Raw genomic sequence first — 23082 nt, forward strand, 5'->3', positions numbered from 1 at the left:
TTCACAAGGAAGTATCTCGAGTAAACTCCGGAGCCCCGAAGCCTCTTTGGGACGAGTTCGATGGCGCCCTTCCTGAGCATCGCCCTTACCTCCAGGAGAAGCTGAGGGACGTGAAGCTCTTTCCTGGCCACGGGGGGGACGCGCGGGCACCTTCTTTGAAACTCGAGCACGTGGCCCCGGGCTAAGGCGTCCAGCACCCAACGGTCGGTGGAGATGGACTCCCACACGCTGACTAAGCTCGCCAGCCGGCCTCCCACCGGGGTGCTTCGGTGGGGGCCCGACCCCACGGCCGGTTCAATCCTGTTTCGACGAGGCTTTGCCGCCTTTACCTCCTTGGCGACGACGGCGGGGTCCGCCAGACTTGCCTCGTCCTCTGTAGGCCTCCTGAGACGACGAGCAGGCCGCTTGATGGTAGGTGGAGAAACCGCCGCCGGAACCTTTGGAGGTGCCCTTGCCTCCGCTGCTCCGAAAGGGCGTCCGTCGTTGTTGCAGAACCCCAAGGGCCCGGGCCGTCTCAGTGTCCGCTTTAATGGCCTGAAGGGAATCGTCCACTGTTTTCCCAAACAGGTTGTTCCCATCGAACGGCATGTCCAGGACTCTGGTCTGTACGTCTTGACGGAAGTCCGTAGCCTTGAGCCATCCACGCCGCCTAAGGCACATGCCGTTGCCCAAATGGCGAAACCCAGTGTCGGCGATGTCTGTCGCAATAGTGATGGCGTGGTCCGACGCCACCTCACCTTCCTGTAGGATCTCCAGGGCATCCACCCTCTTGTCGTCCGGTAGGAAGTCCAGCAGGGGAGCCAGTTTGTACCATAGCTCCCTGTCGTAGCGGGCCACGATAGCCAAGGCGTTGGCCGCTTTAATCGTCGTCGCTGCAGACGAGATGACCCTGCGTCCCATAGCGTCCAATTTCTTTCCCTCGCCGTCCGGTGGGGAAGTCGATGTGGAGGCCACCCCCCCCCCCCTGCTTTCTTCCTGGCCGCCGCGGAGACGACGGAGTCCGGGGTAGGCTGCGCCCGGAGGCACAGGGGGGCCGCGTCTGGGACCCGGTACTTCTTCTCGTACCGGTCTCTTCTAGCTGGCGTCGTGGAAGGGTTCTTGAGGAGGGAGAGGCCCTCATCACAAATGTCATCCAGTAGAGGCACCGCAAGGACCGTCTTCCTCTTGGCCTCGCGCCGTTGATAAAGGAATCCTTCCTTTTTCTTCTCCTCAGGGCAGAGTTGGAAAAGCTCGGATGCCCTGGCGATCATGGAGTGGAATGATCCAATCTCGTCGGGCGGAGAAGCCCTGGTGGGAGGTGACGACGGTAGATCCTCGTCGTATACCTCGTCGTCCGCGGGCGTCGTTGGGCGGGGGAACACCAGAAGGTCCCGGTTCAGGATCCCCCGACGGGAGAGGTTCCTCCGTCGGCAACGGTAGTCTCGTCCTCATCTCTGAGCATAAGGACTGTATAGCCAACAAAATGGCCGACGAGTTGTCTTGCGGCGCTGGCAGAGGGGAATCCGACGGGCGATCAGGGGCCCCGTCGGCACCCTCGACGATGTCGTCGTCACCTGCGTCGGGATCCATCCCGACGGGCCGGTCTTCTTCCACGCCAAGGCCCTGGCTCAAGACCTCGATCAGCTCTTCCTCCGAGGTTGAAGCCGAATCTACGACGACGCCCTGCCCCCCCTTTTTCTTCCCCGCCGGGGATTTCACGGGGGTCCTATCGATGGGCACAAAAGAGGACTCCCTCCGAGGTGGCAGGGAGACTGAGCCCCGAGGTCGCCACCACTGGTGTAGCCTCCACAGGCTGAGCCAGGGCCGCCGTGACAGTTTCGATAGAGGGCTTGGCCGGATGGATTAAGGCCTTCACCACCTTCAGTGCGCTCACCGCCTTATCCTTGGGGGCGGGGGAACACTGCCTCGCTCCCCCACCGATGGGGCCTTCGAGCTCGACCGGGGCCTCTCCAGGAGCTTCGCCGGGTGCTCGCCCTTCCTCTTACCCGACCCAGAGCGTTGGCTCGTGGCTGAAGGTGCCGGGGAGGGTGCGCCCTGCCTGGCGCCCGTAGAGCCCGACAGTTCGGCGCTCCCGGTGCCAGCAGACTCGCGGTGCCTGGCCTTGTGTTGGACCCCCGTCGCCGGGGCGTCCTCAAAGGTCTTAGAAGACCGCTCGGATTTCTTCCTCTTCTCGCCTGACGGGCTCTTCCCTTCCAGCCAGTTGGCGAGACGTTGATGGCGGTCCTTCATGGTCCGCTCCGACATATTGCCGCAAAACGCACAGTCCTTCTCCACGTGCGTCTTGTCCTCATGTAAGCAGTAGAGACAAAAGGAGTGTTCGTCCTCCTTAAAGACGTTCTGCAGCTGGCATCCAGGGCAGACCCTGAACAGCTTTCCGGGCGTCGAGCTTCCCTTCTCCTGGGCCATGTCCGGGCCTGAGAAGCTTCTGGAGTCCTCCAAAAGCGTAGCTCGACGAAATCTTCACCCTTGAGGGGCGCAGACGAATCCGACACGGGTCCCCGTTGATCGGATGGAGAGTCGGTGGAGCTTGAGGCTCTTTTGACCGAAAAAAAACGAAGTTTTTGAGAAAAAACGTGAAAAAAAAATAGCACTAACGCTCGAGAGCAATAGCACGAGGATCCCAACAAATGAACGTGCGGTAAAAATCTGAAGATGGCTGCCAGAGGCGGTGCTTAGGTAGAGGGCAGTCATTGGCTGTGGTCAGTATGACGCAGAGACCAGTGATTGGCTATTACTACGAAAGACAGATCAGAAACGAAACTGATACTGGTTTTTTTCTTTACCGAGGATTCCCGGCCTGACGGGGAATATTCATGAGCATGTGAATCCATGCCAGACCCCATGCTGGAGAACGAGTATTAACAAGCCCAGTCCATTAATGTTTAATAGTCTTGTTTCCTGGTTAAAATGTTCCACTACCCCCAATGTACCCAAGTTAGAAGAGTTTCTGCGACTGTTCGTTGACAGATACCTCGAGAGTGAACTCCCTTTAAAGCAGGAGCCACAGGGTGTCGCTATTCCTCGAAGAAATGTGAACACTGGCGTCAAGACTGCACCTTCGATCTTCGCAGTGCTCGTCGATGATCGTTCGAGGACGTCCTGTGAAAATTAAGCGTGCAGTGCACCTCGATGCAAAGTTGTCGGTGCCGCAAAGAAGACTCTGAAGAACAGTCCTGGCAGCGGGCGTCAGCGTTGGCTATCGGGACTCTACCACGGCTGGAGTTTGGACCTTCACTTGTCAGCATCTTTGTGGACTTTGGGTGGCAGGAAACCCACCAGCAGATTCTCCTCGGTCGACTACCACCTTCTCCGGCGGGACAAAGCAGTCGACTGGGATGGTAACTGAGCCCTTTGTTCAAAATGTTCTAAAGGTGGAGCGTTGTGCAACACGGCGGCAAGCTGTCCCTGCTTCTGGGTGACACGACCCAACAGGCTTCCAGCGCTCAAGGAAATCCTCCGAACCCCGGTCGACGGCAATGGACTTAGATGGCCTCGATATCCGGGTGCTTTACTCAGATTCTCGGTAAACCCTTTCGCCGATCAACAGCCTTCAGGACTGGCTTAGAGGGTACCTCGATGATCAGCTTCTGTATGATGTTCCCTCGTAGCTTGGGGAGAGGTCTCCTAGCCAGGTCCCATCAGTCCTCGACAGCTTTTAGATTGGGTCGAAGGAAAGCCGCAGCAATTCTTCCAGCTGGGCTTGAAGGATAAGCAGCTTCGAGATTCAACTTCAGCTTCTTAAATTGGGATGGGAGAGGTCCCCAGATATACACATCTGTCACTCACTCACACTGCTCAGCCAAGCGGCATTCATGCAGGCAGGCAATCAGGCTCAAAGTGCATTTTACACCCAAGACACCCATAACAAGGGATGTGGATTGGGGCAAGCACCCAGCACTTCAGCACACCACACTGCAATCATGTCAGTTTCAGGCAGGGCTGGCTCATTCTTTGTGTCACCCACACAGATACCAGACACCCCCAACATAGAGTGCATATTGGTCAAACTATTCACACAGGTCCCACCACAAGGGTGTACCCACAACATATAGTCACTGGGCAGGCTCCAGCCAGTCTGGCCTGGACTTCCCCACTATACCATATACAGTTCTTCCACCAAACAGCCAGTCAGGGGAAGGGACAGAGTCAGGGCTTCCCAGGACTTGGGGAAACAAGGTAACAGGTAATAGAAACTAAGAGGCCACAGGTGCCATCTTGTATCCCAAAATGGAGGATACTCCGAGCACCTGTCAAATTCAGCATAGAGCTGCCACCAGCCCATTCCCTGCTCTGTAGACGCCACACACAGACACATGCCCAAAAACATACACTAGGTGGTACAGGGTTATACCCCCCCCCACCCATGGGTGACATAAGGGTATCCCAAGGTCTTTGCTCACCACAGTCCCACATAGACTCCTGTGCAGAAAACACACTGACAACAGTAAATTTCTTTCTCGCCCGTGCATCCACTCATCCCCATCAGGAGGGAGGAGGGGTATGCCGACTGCTTGGTAGATGTAGCAGCCTGAACCAAACTTTCAGGTGTTGGAGGTTTAGCCAGATACTCTGGGTCGCTGCTGGAAGTTCTGTTTTTAATAAACTTTTTTTATTCACTGCAGCCGCAGTTTCTGGTGTCTCCCAATTTGCCAAGACCCTTTTTGTAGTGTAGTGGGCAATGGCCAAATTGGATCTTTCTGGGGACCCTGATCGAAGAGGTCATCGTGCTCAAAAGGAGTGGGCCTACTCCAGCCTAAAAACTCTATAACCTTACTCATTAGGCTCCTATATGACGAGTCAGCATGTTCACTAGGATCTGGTTTACCGAATTGTAATTCGGCAAGTATCTAACCCATTGGCTGACTGAAGGTTGTCATATCAGTCTTTTAATCTAGACTTGTCAGAAATCAGTTCATCTGGCACATTAGGGGTGCCAACCTATAACCCAAATGGTGGTGGTGTGTTATCTGTTATCATCCGAAGGTTAATTGTCTTCACAGATGTCTGATAAAGACTCTTTTGGGTAAAGGTTTAAAAACCTTTATTCGGGACTACCACAGGCTTCGACAATTTCGAAGTAATCGTCGACAATGACTTTGAAGTCGGGATCGCCTTTGTCAGCGTCGACTTCAATACTGGTGTCAATGGCTCAAGACAGTGTCAGCGAAGGTGTCGACTTAGGTTTCTTCAAAGGAACCCTCGATGGGCTGGATTCCTGACTGAAAGCCATCAACGATTTCTCATCAGTGCAAGATTGTTCTCGATGCAGAACGGCTTAAGGCTTGGTTTCGAAGACTGTCTTCGACTTCCCTTTGTAGTCTTTTCGCAGATTGGCATGGGCTTACTGCTGGTCCGAGGAGGGGCGGGTCTGTTGGGGGGGGGGGGGGGGGGCGGGGGGGGGCTTTTGGGGAGGACTGGGGCTGAAATCAAGGGTGCATTCTGAAAGAGTTTGAGCATTTCACTACGAAACACATCCCATTATGCTGGGGAGTCAGATTTTGTTGGACACCATTTCCTTAGCTGAGGAATCAAATGGAGGTCGAAGATGACCTACGATGCCATTTCTTGGCCTTCTTCAAAAAAATGGCATGATCGACATTGATCGAGACCATTTAGATTTTTTATGTCGAGAAGAATCCCTCGACTCATCGGTCTCGTTCAACTCTTCGAAGGCAACCTCCCCACCACCAACTTAACGCTCCCCAAAAGCCTTTCCGCTCATCGCCAGGAGCCACAGTCAGGTACGATGTGGTACTAAGACAGCACAGACATATGCAGTGATCAACATCTTCGATACACTCTTAGCACTTATTGAAGCTAGTCTTAGGCGAGCAGACGGGTGGGGGCCGACGACATTTTCTAAACGAAAATCCGTAATTCATTGAAGCTCTAGCTTGTAAAAACGGGACTGAAGCCAAAGGGTGCTGTGTGCGCTACTTATACTGATGACGCCAGTCAAACGGAGGCCCTCGAGGGACAGCAACTCAACGAGACAGCACACAGCGCCTCCCAATGAAAGGAAAATGTAAAGCAGCTGGAGAGATAATTACCATAAGATAAGGACTACGTGGGAGGACACAAGCCATTCTAAAGCAGCCTTTAGGGAGCCAGGACAGCCAAGTCAGTTCTGATGCTCTTCTTAGAAAAAGGTTCTGAAATAGTCAGGGTTCAAAAGAGAAAAATCACAGCAACTCAAGAGGAGTCACCTTTAGCAAGCACAAGCTGTAAGACCAGTGCAGTAAGTTGCTGTCAACTTAGTGTAAGGTTAAATCGCACTCCCAAAGATAGGAAGCACCCCAAATGGCAAAAGGATAAAATACCCCAAGCCCCACAGCACCTTTGCAATGAAGGTTGTTCCAGCTGGATGCAATGCAGCAGACCCGTGTTGCTGGTGCTTGGTCGTGGTGACGAAATGGAGGACTTCTGGTGGGCTCCTGCGGCAGCACTTGAGAGAGGGACTCAGCAGCAATGGAGTTCCGTCGATTGAGCGCCTCTTTGTGGTTTTTGCACCTTTTTCTGAGTGCCAAAGAAGAAATAATAGCTCTGGTTAGAAGTTCCTTGATCCCTCAGTCCTGGGCTCTCGTGAGGGGACTCTGGCTTCTTGCTTCTGTAGGGTCCTCTGGATGCTCATGAAGATTTGGCCAGATTTGCACTTCAGACAATGCACTCACAGGTGGTCTAGGTACCCTGGGTATTGGAAATCTGCAGCCCTGGAAAGTCACAGCAAGTCCGGGGTTGCGCCAAAAGTGAGATGGTCTTGAGGCAAGTTGGTCCCACCAGCCTAAGGGAGGAAGTAGTCTTTTACAAGTCTTCCCTGTCAATTCGAAAACGGGGTCAGCACATCTGCCGGGATTCACCTGGCACTTTGTGGTCCAGGAGTGTGATGCTGGCGTCTTCTGCTTCAGATGTTGCCCTCCAGTGGTCGACTGCTCCTAGTCTCAAAATCCTCACTTTTTATGCAAGGTTGCATTCATTCACAGCCCTAGGCTGTCACATTCACACACACAGCAGGGTGGCTGTCCTCCATGACAGTCAGCCGCCAATTGGAACTGGTTTCACTCAGGCACACCTAGAGACAAAGGACAGGGAAGAGTCGGGACCCTCGCTCACTTCCTGCCTTTCCAGAATCACCAGAGCCTTGGCGGGCTTCATGGTTGAAGCCCGCCAAAGGCAAAAACACACAAAGGACTCAAACCTGATGCAGACAGTAAAAGCCCATAAAAGCCCAGAAGAAACTAACAAGAAATGGCAACAAAAAACAGCAGGGGCCATTTTGTGAAAAATTGTCACCCTTGGGTGCAGCACTGCAGCTGAGGTATCACTAGGTAGTAGAAAGAAACCACTGCCACCAGCCATTCAAGAGTTAGTGTGACAAAATGAGTAATGGGTTGAAGGAGTTACTATGTAACCCTGTCGTGATAAACTGCTAGGCGCTTGCAGTAACATGCATTTGCACTAACCCACTGAGCTATCTTGTGTGTATTAGAGCCTATTCGAAGCGTGGAGGAAAATGCTGACATCAACCAGGACTCTCGAACTGGGTGAGCCTGCATGCTTGCAAGGGGTTAATTGCGAAGGCCTTTTCTGAAGACAAAACATCTAGCATTTGCAAGAGGCTCTATGCAGCCCTTGGGAGCCAGGCACAGCTTTGCTCGTCTTCGCTCTGCGAGTCAGGTGCACTGATAAGGCAAGAATGTCTGATCTTCTCAAAACAGTGCCCGAAGCCTGGGAGCCAAGACTGGCTGTTTCCAGTCTTGTAACTTTCCAAGCAAAAACATGTTTACTGCCGGGAAGAGTGAGCCTAGAAGCTTCTCGAAGAGCTGACACGTCATGATGATTGACGTGCAGCTCCTAATAAGAGAACTATACTTGGACCAGGGAAGAGAGGACTCATCCTGGGCTGTTGGAAAACGCGCGTATCAAGAAGAACAGTGCCTGGACGACCAGCTGTGTACTATCTGGGCCGAGACTCCTAGCATCACATCCCGCTCTGGTGTAGGACTGTGGGGGCTTGGCCAGTCCTCCCCTCCTCTTCTGAGGAGTGCCGGGCACCTGTAGCGGCGAGGGTCCTGGGTGTGATCAGATCGTACCTTCATCTACATTTCATTAGGAGCGCAAGACCAAATAATTGCATATTCATCTGTGATTGATAATTGGCATTATATAGCTTGCACTTTCTATTTCCACATTATTGTAAATTGCTGCTTAGTTCTCATTAGACACTGTAGATAATAAATGCAAGCATCATATATTCTGTGTGATTGGCTTTTTTCCAGACTGAGTTCATCGTGCGTCTTAAACCTTATTTGTGTGGGAAGGTAATTAGGAGTGATTTACTTTGCACAAAGGGCTGGCTCCCAGGGTGCGGGTACTGTTTATCACTACAAACCACCACCCCACTCTCAGCACAGCACATAGAGTGGTGTGTGCTGGACCCATAAAGTAAAAGGTAAGTAAGAGGGGGGTCATCTTACTATTCTTTGGAACAGTAGATTACCCAAGAAAATTTAGTTAAACATTAAGAGAATTACAAGGGACCCCTCAGTGGCACTGCTCAAAATGTACTGTGTGTCACAATGCAAAAGCAAATGCCTATGAGTTTCAGACATAAAACAGTGAGGAACATAAAAAAATCCAGTTAGGAAAACACAAGAGTGAGTAAAAGGTCCCACTCACTCGGGAGCCAAAATTAAAAAAGCCCAGAGTCCAGCAACGGAGCTGGGGTTCTCCAAGGTTAAAAGGGAATTGGCACAGAGATGACAATTCTCCCCAACATTCCCTTTAATAAAATCAAAGCAGTGAGCTCCTTTTACCTTTGAGTTCGGGAACTTGCAGTGACACAACCGTCCATCAATCAAATGCCTCTGAGAAAGTACTTTCATCTGAGTTCCATAATCAGAAAAACGCAGGAACCCAAATCCTCTTGATTTGCCAGTTTTTACATCTTTCTTCACCTAAAACGAAGACAGAAGCTATGCTATAATAAGCTCAAGGAGCATACAGGAGAAAATAATTGATAAATTAAACTAGGATTGTAATTTTATTAAACATGACATCCCCAAATATGCATTTCCTTAAATATTTGTTTGCACTTGTTTCTGAATGATGGAATTCAACTGCTAATATATATGAACAGTGCGCGAGCCACTTTCAGACCCTTAAAACAATCCTCCCATCTCTCCGAAATCATTCCCAGGCCAATGAATGAAGTCATAACATACAATCAGTATCACTGACCTGTGCCATCACAACGTCTCCAAAGGTGCTGAAGTAATTCTTGAGTTCCTCATCTGTGGTTTTCCAAGGAAGCCCCAAAACAATTAGATCCGATGTTTTTAAAGCACGTTTCACTTGCACAGCAGAAGACACATCCATTTCATCAATTTTCCTTTTGTTGTCTGAAAAACAGAATCATATGCTCAGACGACTACGGCCAGCCACTTGACAGGTTGTCCTAAAAGAAAAACACTAGTTAAACTAAAATATGCTCAATTTATATTTTTGAGCTCATGAAAGTGTCAAAAGAAAAATGTACCTTTCGGATAATTGACGATAAACACCAAGTGACCCCAACCACCTTCTGGGGCATGCAGTATTCCGTCGACCAGCCGGACGCCTCGAATGCACTGATTGTCTGGGTTTCTGTAACGCAAGCCACAGGCTCCCGGGAACTGGGCAGTGACTGTTGACAACAGAACTGTGCCATCATCCTCAGAAGGTATCTCTATTGGCTCATCATTGTCATCTTCCATGATACGGATATATTCCATCTCCATGGTAGTCTAGATGGAAAATGTGAAGGAATAAAGTATACACTAATATATTCAAGAACTCAGGTACGTTTAACACAAAACATTCCTCCGCTAGAGTAACCAAATGTACACACAAGACACATGAAAAACTAACTAGCACATACAACCCTTTATCACCCAATTGATCGAAAGGGCAAGGACACCATAGAAAACCGACATCCTAGCTTCAGAACATGCAAGAACAAATACGACTCATTTTCTATAGAGAACTTCTATGGACGCTTAAAAAATAAACACATAGGAGACATCATCAAGACCATCTGTGCCTTTGACAACTATGCCATGGCATCTTCCTGGGAGGCTGTTTTTGGAATTCTGGCTACACCATTGCATATTTCGATCATGCTTCCAAAACTCCAATTGTTCCATCACATTACAGATCTCGTTTAAATTTGAATTGTTCTGGTGCTCTTAGTATACAACTAAACGACATTTGTAGACAGGATCCAAGAGCTGGAGCATACACGCAAAATACATGGAGTGTAACATTGTAATTTACGACACATCCCAAAGAAAAAACTGAAGCCAAGTCGTAATGTCGAACCATTTTGAGAAAATGAATTCTGTTCTGCAGGAGTACAAGCGCGAGTAATGGCTGAAGCGCCTACTTAGCCCTCAAACTGCTACAAAAACAGTGATCCAAAGAAAAGGTAAAACAGGCACAATTAAGAGATATACCTCCACCCTTTTGTGGTAACGTGGGCCAAGGGAAGGCTATACTCAGGGGTGTGAATGTGATTCAGCAGCACCCCAAATAGCAAAGCACAACAGTCCAAATTAAAGGGGACGTCCAATCAAGGTTCAATAAAAAAAGCCATCTGCAAAAATAACTAAATACTACACAATCCCCCACCCCGAGGAAAGCACACAGATTGTACCCCGGAGAAGGTTGCGGCACTCCTCCATTGGATTTCTGGGCTATATGAGCTAGTATTGCTCGCAAAAGCATTAGCCAGGAAGCTAGCCAAAGGAGGCAGCCTCGCCATTCTCTCCGGGGGGCGGTACGCTGGCAGCACGGCCCGCCATTCAGAGCGCTCATCATTTGATCACCACGCTGACAGCAATGCCGCTAGTGCTACTCTCCTCGTCTGGGCGCTTACGATGCAGTACGGGCACAAATCACCCGCCCATGCTTACCTTATTAGGGGGGGGGGGGTCATTGTCACCCGAATCATTACCCAATATTTGTAAAAAGGATATGTTCTGGTGCAAAAAGGAAGTGACCAAACCACCATCTAGTGCCCAAAACTGGTCCATGGGGTCAGTTATGAGTCAATGATACCTTCCTGCGGTTCCAGCATCTTGGGCGTTTTGATGGAGTTGAACCAGGCTTCGTGGCGATGTGCGAGCAGAGCGAGCCCAGTTCAGGTGTTGTGGAGCGTGTAACCCCAAGCAGGAATCAAGTGGCTCGAAAACGGTACCTCAGTAGTTCAAATGCGACATTCAAGAAATCCAGCTTGGATGGCTCATCAGGGGGCGGTTTGAAGGTCAGGTCTAGGTCAAGTCCTAGTAACTGCTGGTTGGGGGGAGCAAAGGGGGGTTGTCACTGTGTGACACTCCAGCAGTTCGAGACAAAGTCCAGTGATAGTTCGAATCGGAGTTGCAGACTTTTGGACCATTAGGTTCACAATGACGAGCCGGTTCGAGACGTTTGGTAATCACTGGATTGGGACGATACTTCATATGACGCTTCAAGAGGAGGTCTGACAAATGACCAGTTGGTTAGAGTTAGACAGGTGACAAGACTCTGCTTAGGACACAACAGGGTTGAACTGAGGCCAAGTACAATAGTAATGAATGCCCAACGTAGTGCCAATCAGGATGACCACTAGGGTAATTTCAACAGTTCATGACTGCAAAGATGCTGGTAACTGAAGTCGAAGTTCTGAGTCGGGAGATTTGATGTGGGGTTCGAAGGTCGTAGATCCGGTGTATCCTGCAGGGGGAGGTCAACTGTTGAAGATAAACAACAGAGATGCAGACTATTCAAACAGTGGTTACAACAATAGCTTCTTGTTCGAGCCAAGGCAACAACGCACTCCTAGAACACAGTGCAACAGCAAACTGGTTCAAAAGATGCAACACAGCAGTTCGTGAATCAGGCAAATGCCAGAAGGTAGCACCAGAGGAACCTGTTGGTTTGATGCGGTCAAATGAGCTCCAATCACGGTTCGACTGCGAAAACACAGGGATCCTGGTGGTCCTGGTTCTTCGGTGCATGTTCGAGTCGGTTCTCAGGGACAGGACGGGTCCTTGTTCACAGGCTGACAAACACAGGACGGCCTGGACACAACTGCAGGCGTTCAACGCGGTGAAGTCCTGGGTGCCGTTGTGGCTGGCACTGATGTAGGTCTTGTTACAGTAGCAGTCACGCTCAATGTGCTCTGGGGATGGTTATGGGCAGTGCTTGCTTCTGCCTTGGACTCTTTACTCTCCCCTCCCCGCACCCCCTCTGCCGACGGGCTTTCCCTAACAGAGCCAAATAATATTTCCTAAAAGAGTCTAAAAAAGGTGATTGGACAAAAGGCAAGCCTTCTTTAAGGATACAGGATTGGACATTACTAATGTGGGAGATCCTCAAAAGCAGGGGGGGCGTGGGAACAGGGAACTGAACAGCAGAGATCATGTTATTTTTCAGGCTGTGGGTGGTTTCAAAAATGGACTAGCCAGGTTTTCCAGATGCTCCACCAATCTCCGCAATAGCACAGTTCATTACAGCTCTGACGAGCAGTAGTAGGCTTGTATCAGATTATTAAAATCACAGAAAGTGGAGGGGCGGGTGGCTTCAAGGCTGGGCGGGAGGTCACATTAGGAAGGGTGCGGTCGGAGGCACAATGGAAGTTGGTATGCATGCAATCTCAACCTATCAAACAATCGCTTTCCGATCAACCATTTCAAGTTGCTTCACCAAGCATACTACTCAGACAGGTGTGCCCATGATCCAGCAGATTTCATTCATGTGGCCTGGGAGTGTCCCTGTATTCGTTCACTGTGGGATAAAAATACAAGAGGCCATGGACCAGATGGTGTGCAAATGCATACCGTATTCTGCAGAACTGTGGTTGTCGTCGCTGGTTATTGGGGGCTTGATTGAGAAGAGACTAGTGATGGCATTGATAGTGGCTCGACCCTTGATTGCTAAGACATGGGGAAAATGCTGGGCACCATGCTTTAAGGCATGGCCGAACGTACTGTATTTATGCGAGAGGAGAGAGATGCAATATGCAGGGACCTTACCAGAGAGGTGCAGACCGTTGGACTACTGGGGTCCCCTCAGATCCTATATGAATCGGGATACTGGGAGTTCAGAGGTAGCCTTTTCACCTGCTTCGGTTGCTAATTGGCTATGCCCTAATGGCAGGGATGAGGACAAGTTTGTAATCGCCGAGGGTGTGGAGGCAGGGCAGTGGGGATAGGGACATGGGTTTATATTTGTGTGGGGGGCAGGCAGATATGCAAATTGTAGGATGAATGTGTATTCAGATTGGTTACCGATGAGAATGTACTGCCCTGTTGGGGAGGGCTGTTCGGCAAGGGGAGGGGTTACTGTTCATATTTAACAGTATAATGCAGAAAATAAAGTTTTAAAAACTAAATAATAAAAAAAAAGGCATACATTCTTTGCCAATCAAGATCATTTCAATTCATAAACTCTGCTAAACCTTTTATAAAACTAAACTTCTTTGATTAGCAATTTCGTAGTAATATTTTTAAAGTAACTAGAAAGTATACAAAGACAATGTCTTGCGAATAGCCAATGGATCATTGCTAAGTGCGTCATTGAGAACAGCCAATGTACTGATTCTAGGTGCATCATTGAGCCAACATATTGAATCTCTGTGCATCTTTGAATGTAGACAATGTATTGAATCTAGGTGCATTATGGAGAACAACCAATGTACTGCTGCTAGGTGCATCACTGAACATAGCCAATGTATTGAATCTGGATGCATTACCAAGCGCAGCCTATGCACGGATTCTAGGCGCAGAATCGTGGATAGCCAAGGTATAGAATCTAGGTCTATTTTGAGCATTTTGGCTGAATTATGGTCCGGTTCTCCGCAAATCTTGCTGTGCTGAAAGCGAGCTGCACACCGAAGTTTGCCACTGTCTTATTCCTCTCCAGTATTCCCCCCCCCCTCCCCAAGTACCACACATGCCCAAAAGGGCCAGCCACCGCACACACTAAACCAATACGCACAAAACCCCATACCTTCCCAAGTACCACACATGCCCAAAAGAACCACCAAGACTCTGGGCCTTACCCCTTCGGTCACAGGAGGCCACTGCACACAATCAAAAGCCACTCAAAAAGTTGACATGTACAGATGCAATTTTCTCCTGGTTCTGCAAACAGTAATAGAATTTATTTGATTTATTTATTTATTGTTTGCTCGTTAGGCGCTTATACAATTAGATCATAATGTTTCAAAAGCGCCCACAGGAGAGAGGAAAATAAATTAAGCATTACAATATAATAGCTAAGACCAGAGGGGGGTGTGAAATGGAGGGGCGGGGTAGGGGATAAACCTACTATGCCTCGATTATTTCAGAACGTGCCGTGCAGAAAGGAAGAGGGACGAGGGAATAGGGGGGTAAGTGCTGGGGGATCTGAGCCCTTGGGTGGACAGTGGACAATGGACAAAGTGCTAGAAGGCCTGGGCCAAGGGAAGTGCGAGTCTCCAGAGTGGAGGTTATGCAGATGCAAAGTGCTATGGAAAGACAAGAGCTTGGAGGAATTGGTGTGGGAGGTCAAGGCCCCGGCGATGCATTAGGGCCAGGTACACCTATTCAGCAACTGAGATTAGAAGAGGGGAGGAGGAAAAGTGGAAAGTCTTGGAGCTTCCGGAATTTTAGAAGATCCTGCGCAGGGGGAGCGGGAGGCTGTTCCACAACCTCCATCCTACCACTGTTCTCTCACTAAACTACCCCCACCCCTAACTTTACAGAGCCACGTGAGGCCCTGGAGATCATGCTAATGACAATGTGCGGTATATGTCAACTTAACATAAAATGAGCAACAATACAGCATTGTGTACAATTGAAGCAAGATATTAGTGAACAGATTATGAAATATAAAGTTTAGCTGTGTAATAGGACACAGCCATAGCAGGTAGAGAACTGAGCAAACCAGGTGGAAAATTGTAGTTCGCTGACATTTGTCACCTTCAGGTATCTTGATTAAAGCAACAAATTGATGAGATACTAGTTACAAGGCTTAAAATAAGCAATGTTGCATAGCAATTTTCTATGCAATTCTGAGGGTTTGCTAATTGATACTAGTGTAGCAAAGCTAGCCAGTGCTCCAGATCAGATTTTGAGATGGGAGCATTTCACTCTTATTTTTAAACTTTGAGAGTAAATGTGATTACAAGAGAAAAATAACCAGGTTACTCACTGTAGTGACCACCTTACTCCTAGTCCTCCCCACTTATGGGACATTCCTCCTTCCTGTGGGACGGGACCGGAGCACTTTGTAAAAGCATCAAAATTTTGCAAACATATGTCCTTCCTCGCTTTTATGTGGGGTACTGCACGTGGCCGTAACCCAGCCCATCTTAGCTCCGCCCTGCGCACCGCCCATCGGTCCTTTTCTATCGCCAGGTCAGAGACCTTTAAATAATACAGGAACCTTATTAGAGGGGACAGCGTGCAGGTGTATGGAGGAAAGGGGACTATGGACTAGGAGTAGGGTGGTCACTATGGTGAGTAACCTGGTTATACTCCTACGTCCCGTCCCCTTTCCTCCATACTTAAGGGAGATTCCCAAGCACTCCTCACATGAACTACGGGTGGATGGAAAACCCCTTATTGAAAAAGGTTCTTCAGCACAGCCTGGCCAAACTGAGCATCAGATCTGGAGCTCAGGTCTAGACAATTTTTACAAAAAAAGTCGATGGGGCGGCCCATGTAGCCACTTTCGCGATGGACTCCCAGGGGACATTTCTGAAAGGCAACTGTGTCTGCCTTGCCCCGCACCAGATGTGCATGAATTCCTTTAGGAGGCTGCAGTCCTTGGACAGTGTAAGACTCCGTAATACAGGCAGCAATCCATCTGGAGATGGTCGCCTTAGAGGCCTGTCTACCTTGTGGATGACCAAAGGTCACCAACAGTTGAGAAGAGCTCCTAAATGCAAATGTTCTGGCCAGATAGAACTTCCTTCTAACATCCAAATAATGTAGAACCCTTTCCGCTTCTGAAGCTGGGTTTGGAAAGAACACCGGCAGGGAGATTGACTGATTCAGATGGAAATGAGAGACCACCTTTGGCAGGAAAGAAGGATTGGTCCGTAGGACCACCTTATCCTTGTGAAAAACCAAAAAGGAGTACGCGACCGACAGAGCTTGGAGCTCACTTACACGCCTTGCTGAAGTAATGGCAACCAAAAAAAAAGACACCTTCCACGAAAGGTGCTTAAGGTCCACCGTGGCCATTGGTTGAAAACGGTTTATGGCACACTGCCGTAAGGACCACATTCAGATCCCACGTCAGGTGCGGCTTGATCTGTGCACACACCGACAGGTGTTGAAGTTCTGAGAACCAGAACCTGGCCGGCCACCACGGGGCTATGAGCAGTTCACCGTGTTCCTCAGCTTGCAAATCGCCCGATGAATCAAGAGGCAGAGGCGGGAAAGCATAGGCCCTCATGTTTTGCCAAGGAATCTCGAGAGCATCCCCCAGATATGAGGCTCACAGACCATTTCTGGGAATCATACAGAGGAAGTTTGCCGATGTTGTGAAGAGGTCCACTTCCGGAGTGTCCCAGCGCAGGAATATCCACGAGAGGATATCCGTCTTCAGTTCCCACTCGTAGCTGACCATTGTCAGCCGACTGAGGGCATCTGCCGTGATGTTCAGCTGGCCCGGGATGTGTACTGCTACCAGCCAGACACCATGACGAACCGCCCACTCCCAAATCTGGATGGTCAGATCCACAAGAGGAGACTTGGTGCCCCCCCGCTGGTTGATGTAATACATTGACCACGTTGTCCATACGGATACAGACCACTTTGTCGGCAATGAGCATTTGACTTTTTCTAAGATTTTACCAATTGTTGGTAAGTGCCTTCACTTGGGCCATTCTCTTTTTTACAATTTGTCTAAGCATTACTAACTGTATAAACTTGACTTAGAATTTTATTTACTGTTCTTTTCAGGTATTTACCCTGCTTCACTACTTTCTAATCATTTAGAGCAATTGCTCATTTTACTACTCGATTCACGGTATGTTTCACCATCCCACGTGCACACTCATGTACCTTGATTTTTCTGACCCCTCTTTATGGCCAACCAATTGGGTTTTCCTACTAATTTGAATTCTGTATTTTCCCTTGCTTATGGACTACTACTGGTTCCCTGTAACGCTCACCTGATTCCCGTAGAGGCGCCGGTCTTGACTGGGCGTATACCGTATCTTCAAAGGTGATGTGTAACACACGGCTGGCTCTTTGGGCTGGACCTCTGTGCACTGTATGTTTGACTCGAAGGGTAAGATGTCTGCAGATAGAAAATATGGGATTAAGGAACTGGGTTATTGAATGTCTCTCTCTTCTTCCCTTTCTCTTCTCCTGTAGAACCCCAAAAGGTTAACGCTCTCACCTTAGGTAAGTGAACGCTGTGCTCTCCATCTGCCTCGGGGCAGGGTGCTGTAACCAGTTTCTTCACTGGATAAGGGGAGCAGGCCTCTTGACTTCAGAGGACTGCTGTCTGTCATTTACTGCACGAACGGTAAGTTTCGATTAATTCTAATGTCTTTAAAGTCTTTAGTAATGATGTTTCTTGTTTTGCAGGGTTCCGGCGATGGCGGATGACGGGCTGAAGTGAGTTGAAGATGGAGCCCGTGTGATGAACAACAGCGCCTGGAAGCACGTAAGTAAGCGCTAGTTGCCTGCTTCACGATGCGCTCTAACTGTCTTTTTATTTTGCAGGTACAAGTTCGGAGCGGCTGCAGGGTGCCGGAATACCCACTGGGTTAGATGTGGAAAGGAGTAATGGCACGTGAGTATTAAAGTTCCCCAATGTCTTTAAACGCACCTTGTTTTGTCTTTCAGATGTGGGATGCAGCGCCGAAGACCTCCGGAGCGCACGAAGAGTAGGTAAGCCTTTGCCTTTCAGATGCCGGAATGCAGCGCGAGGCGTTGGTGACAGCCGATGGACCAGGTAAGTGAAGAGCCGTCACTGAAGACCGTAATGCTAACCTGTTCTTTCTCGTCTTTATAGGTGTTGCTGAAGACTGGATTCAGGATGGTAAGCCTTTTTCCTTAGGCCCAGGATCAGATGCAGAAGACACGATGAGCGTTCTGCTGCAGAGGATGCAGAATAACGCAAAGCAAGATTCATCCATCGGGTGTGGTTTAAATAGCCTCCTGTAGTGCTTAGGTGTCTCCTTCCACAGCCACGCCTAGGTAAGAAAAGAGTTCCTGCTTTCCAGAAGAGTTCCAGTGTTCTGAATCTAGGGAGTGGCTCCTGCCCCACCCAACAGGAAAAGTAGTTCCAAACAGAAGAGGATCAGAGGCTCAACTGGCAGGCAAGTAAGCAGCATGGTCTGCTGCAGGTAAGTCCACCCAAGCATTATGAGCCCGGCGCTTCCAGCGCTGGGACTGGGCATATTTATGAGCCTGGTGCCACTGGCGCCAGGACTGGGTCCAAAAGGTCCCAATTGGGACTGGTTGGCACTCGGAACCTGGGTTATGATCTGCTTCCAAGGGAGTTGGGAAAACCCTGACCTTTTGGAAGCAGAGATCATGACAGTACCCCCCCGCCCTCAAGGCCCCTCCCAAACCGGGCTTCTCTGGGGGTTTTGGCTTGTCAGGAAATGTTCGGTGAAATCTTTTGATTAGGCGAGGAGCGTGGACATATTCTGCAGGTTCCCAGGATCTCTCTTGGGGCCGTAGCCTTTCCAGTCAATTAGGTAAAATAGTTTAGATTTGGAGATCTTGGAGTCCAGAATGCTTTTGACTTCAAACTCGAGTTCTCCATCAACTAGGATAGGTTTTGGAGATTTAGTTAGTCGGGTTTGAGGTTGCACGGGTTTTAATAGAGAGACGTGGAAGACCGGATGTATCTTCATGTGCGGGGGCAAGTCCAACTTGAGCGCTACTGGGTTTACTATGGTAGTGATGGAATAGGGACCAAGGTATCTTGGGTTGAATGTGCGTGGCCCTTTTAGAGGTAGATATTTGGTGGATAACCAGACTTGATCCCCTACTTGATATTGAGGGGCTTCCTTCCGATGTTGATCTGCTCCTTTCTTGTATTGTTCTTTAGCCCTTTGAAGGTGAGAAACAGCTTCCTTAAAGGCTTGGGTGATTGTAGAATGCAGGTAGTCTACTGCTGGTGTTTCAAGATCTTGGAGGGGATCCAACTCCGAGGTTCGAGGGTGACTGCCGTACAAAAGAAAAAACGGGGTTTTCCCAGTTCCCGAATGGACAGAGTTATTGTAGGCATATTCGGCTATCCAAAGGATGTCTTTCCAAGTTTTTTCAGTTTGTTGCAGCATGCAGCGTAAATACTGTTCCAGAGTTTGATTGGTCCTCTCGGTTTGTCCGTCGGTCTGAGGGTGGTGACTGGTCGATAGTCTCACATCAATTTGAGCCGACCGACAGCAACTTCGCCAAAAATGAGAAATAAATTGACTACCTCGATCCGAAATTAGAACCGAAGGAAAACCGTGCAGTCGGACGATGTTTGAGAAATTCTCGGGCCAGAGTTGCTGCTGTTGGCAAGCCTTTGAGCGGAATGAAATGCGCCATCTTGGCGAATAAGTCCACGATTACTAGAATCGTATTGTATCCGGAGCATGGAGGTAGATCGGTGATGAAGTCCATAGAAAGTGTATGCCAAGGGCGAGGTGGGATGTCAATAGGGCGTAAGAGGCCTGCTGGCCTTTCCTTTTGACTCTTGTTTTGGGCGCATACTCCACAGGACATTATAAAGTCTCTGATATCTTTTTTCCAAGACGGCCACCAGAAGTAGCGCTTGATCTTTTCTGAGGTCTTGGCCATACCGGGATGTCCTTCCATTTAAGAATCGTGATAACAAGAGATTACTTTTTTCTGTAAATCTGTGCTGGGTAGGTATAATCGTTCTTGGAAATACAATAAGTTGTCCTTTACTGCAAAGTCCTTTCCCTGCAGATGCCAATTCTGGATGTCTGCTGGAGTTACAAGTTGCCTGGCTTTATCCTTAACTTCCTCTATGGATTCTGTGGCGATTACACCCAGAATTCTTTGTTCGGGAATGATTGGTACAGGTTTAGGGTTGATCAAGTGTTCTTCCACTCCCATCCGAGAAAGGGCATCAGCTTTACCGTTCTTTGTACCAGGTCGATAGGTAATTATGAAGTCAAACTCGGCAAAGAATAATGCCCAACGGAGTGGTCTAGAGGATTGGGCTTTTGCGGTTTTCAAATATTGCAGGTTTCGGTGATCCGTAATCACAGTAACAGTGTGTCGGGCCCCCAGCAGATAATGCCGCCAAGCCTTAAAGGCAGACTTGATAGCCAGAAGTTCCTTGTCAGTAATCGTGTAATTGATTTCAGGAGGCGAGAATTTGCGGGACCAAAATGCCACGGGATGCAACTGATTGGTTACCGGGTCCTTTTGTGATAGAACTGCCCCCATGGCAAGGCTTGAAGCATCAGTTTCCACAATGTAGGGGAGTTCGGGGCGAGGGTGTTTTAAGATTGGTGCAGAGATAAATTTAGTCTTCAAATCCTGGAAAGCTTGTTCCGCCTCGGTAGACCATTCAAAACGTTTGTTTTTCTTTAACAAGGCAGTGATGGGCTGGACTATTCGAGAGAATTCGGGGATAAACCTGCGGTAAAAGTTAGCGAAGCCTAACATGCTTTGCACAACTTTTACGGAGGATGGTGATGGCCATTTGAGAACTGCATCGACCTTCTTTGAATCCATACGCACTCCACCAGGTGATAATATGAATCCCAAGAATTCAACTTCAGTCACGTTGAAAACACATTTTTCCAACTTAGCGAAAAGTTTGTGTTGACGCAATCTTTCGAGGACCATTTTCACGTGTTTCCGATGTTCAGATTCCGATGAAGAATAAACGAGGATGTCGTCAATGTAAACAACACCACACATCTATGAGCTCTCTGAGGACATCGTTCATAAAATATTGAAAGGCGGCCGGGGCATTGCAAAGTCCGAATGGCATGACCTGATATTCAAATAGCCCATACTTGGTGCGGAAGGCCGTCTTCCATTCATCGCCCTCTTTTACTTGTACCAAGTGGTAAGCTCCTCTAAGATCCAGCTTTGTATATATGCATGCTTTTCTGACTGCGTCCAGGAGTTCAGGGATCAAAGGTAACGGATATCTATTCTTAACGGTGATCTGGTTCAGGGAGCGATAATCTATACAAGTTCTAAGGTCTCCTTCCTTTTTTGGAACGAAGAACAAAGCTGAAGAAGCAGGGGACTTGGAAGGACGAATAAACCCATTTGCCAGGTATTGTCGAAGGTGAAGGTTCTCAGGCTCGGTGAGGGCATAAATTCTACTACAAGGAGGAGTAGATCCAGGTATCAGGTCTATCTGGCAGTCATAAGACCTATGACGAGGTAGAGAGTTAGCCTGATCCTTCCGGAAAACATCTTGGTATTCGGGAGGTAACTGGGGAGTCTCTGAAGAAATTGCTGCCAGTGCAACACCAGGTGGAGGGTGACAAGTAGAGACACATTCTGGAAACTGGACCGTTCTTGCTCGCCAATCGATCAGAGGATTGTGTTTCTCTAACCAAGGTATTCCTAGAATAATCTGAAACTGAGGGGCCTTGATCACATCGAACACGATCTTCTCATGGTGTCCATCTCGACTTACTAGCGTCACCTCTTGAGTGGTATGCGTTACTGGCCCGGCGGCTATCTCCGTACCATCCACCGTAGTAATGACGTCCTTTACAGCCTTGGGACAAAGAGTTAGATTCATCCTAAAAACCATTTCATGATCCACATAATTGCCGATGGCACCGCTGTCGACGTAAGCTTCAATTGCATGTAATTGATCCGGATTATCAGGGCTAATGAGGACCATATGTATCACGAAATGCGAGGTCACGGAACTGGTTTTCACGATCGGCAAGAGGACCTCTATTCTTGTCGGGCGAGGTCGTTTCCCTGCTCAGAGTTTGTAACTTTGGTAACTGCAGCTCCTACTGCCTTCTTGGCAGGTTTCACTGGACAGTCTCGAAGAAAGTGCCCTGAGTTTCCGCAATAGAGGCATAATTGCAACTGTTTTCTCCTTTCCCGCTCCTTTTGTGTTAGAGGACCTTTCAGACCCCCTATTTGCATGGGTTCCCCGGAGTCTACTCCTTTGGAAGGAGTTGGCGGTTTGGAAAATACTCGAGCATCAAACTTGGAACGATCGGCCTTCCTGTTCTGCAGTCTGTGATCTATTTGAACGACTAAGTCTATATAGTCCGAACAATCTTGTAGGGGATTCACTACTTGGGCTAACACATCTTTGAGCTCTCCACGTAGACCTCTATAAAACAGCGTAATCCTTTTGTCCTCAGGCCATTGAGTTTCCACTATCAGTCTGTTGAAAGACGCAATATAAGCCAAAAGGTCTTGATTACCTTGTCGCAACGAAAGAAGCTCATTGTCCAAGGCCTGCCCCTGTGAATGTCTTGCGAACAGTTTTTCCATACTGAGCTGAAAAGCTTGAAAATCATGGAGGACCGGATCATCTTGATTTACTAGAGGGATCGACCAGTCTGCCGCATTGCCACTAAGGTACGAAAGCACGAAAGCTACTTTAGCTTGATCAGTTGGAAAGGCTGCTGGCCGGCATAAGAAATGCAACCGGCACTGATTGATAAATACTGCAAACCTCTTTGGGTCACCAGAAAATCGTTCGGGCGGAGCCAGAGGTAATTCCCAGGTAGGTTGATCTGCACTGGATTCATAGAGGATGTAGAAGGAAGATTTCCCCCAGATGCGGGTAACGGGGTCTGTCCGGCTTGTGACTGTAGCAATTGTCTAGCGAGATCATCTGTTCGTTCCTTGGAAATAATCAGTTCCCTTCTTAGAGCGTTTGTTTCCTGACGGGCTGCATGCACTTCTGCCCTTAGTTCCCCAAGTAACTGGGCTAGCTGGTCGGTATCCGAGGTTTCCATAGCGCCTGGACGGGAGTTTTGTGGTAGGCTTTGCGTTCTGTAACGCTCACCTGATTCCCGTAGAGGCGCCGGTCTTGACTGGGCGTATACCGTATCTTCAAAGGTGATGTGTAACACACGGCTGGCTCTTTGGG

General features: G+C 48.9%; 1 protein-coding gene across 2 annotated transcripts in view; it reads right to left on the bottom strand.

Annotated features, from left to right (window-relative positions):
* LOC138472027 (TAR DNA-binding protein 43-like) overlaps positions 1-23082 on the bottom strand; it is a 164421-nt gene that overhangs the window by 67811 nt on the left and 73528 nt on the right. For both annotated transcript variants that reach the window (XM_069609943.1, XM_069609944.1), the window contains 3 exons: positions 9536-9782; positions 9238-9398; positions 8814-8954 (listed from right to left, as the gene is read on the bottom strand). In XM_069609943.1, coding sequence (XP_069466044.1) covers positions 8814-8954; positions 9238-9398; positions 9536-9776 — 543 coding nt within the window. In that variant the 5' untranslated portion in view covers positions 9777-9782. The remainder of the gene's footprint in view (positions 1-8813; positions 8955-9237; positions 9399-9535; positions 9783-23082) is intronic.

Source organism: Ambystoma mexicanum, chromosome 8, assembly GCF_040938575.1.
Source record: "Ambystoma mexicanum isolate Mex_15411 chromosome 8, UKY_AmexF1_1, whole genome shotgun sequence".
Lineage (NCBI taxonomy): Eukaryota > Metazoa > Chordata > Amphibia > Caudata > Ambystomatidae > Ambystoma > Ambystoma mexicanum.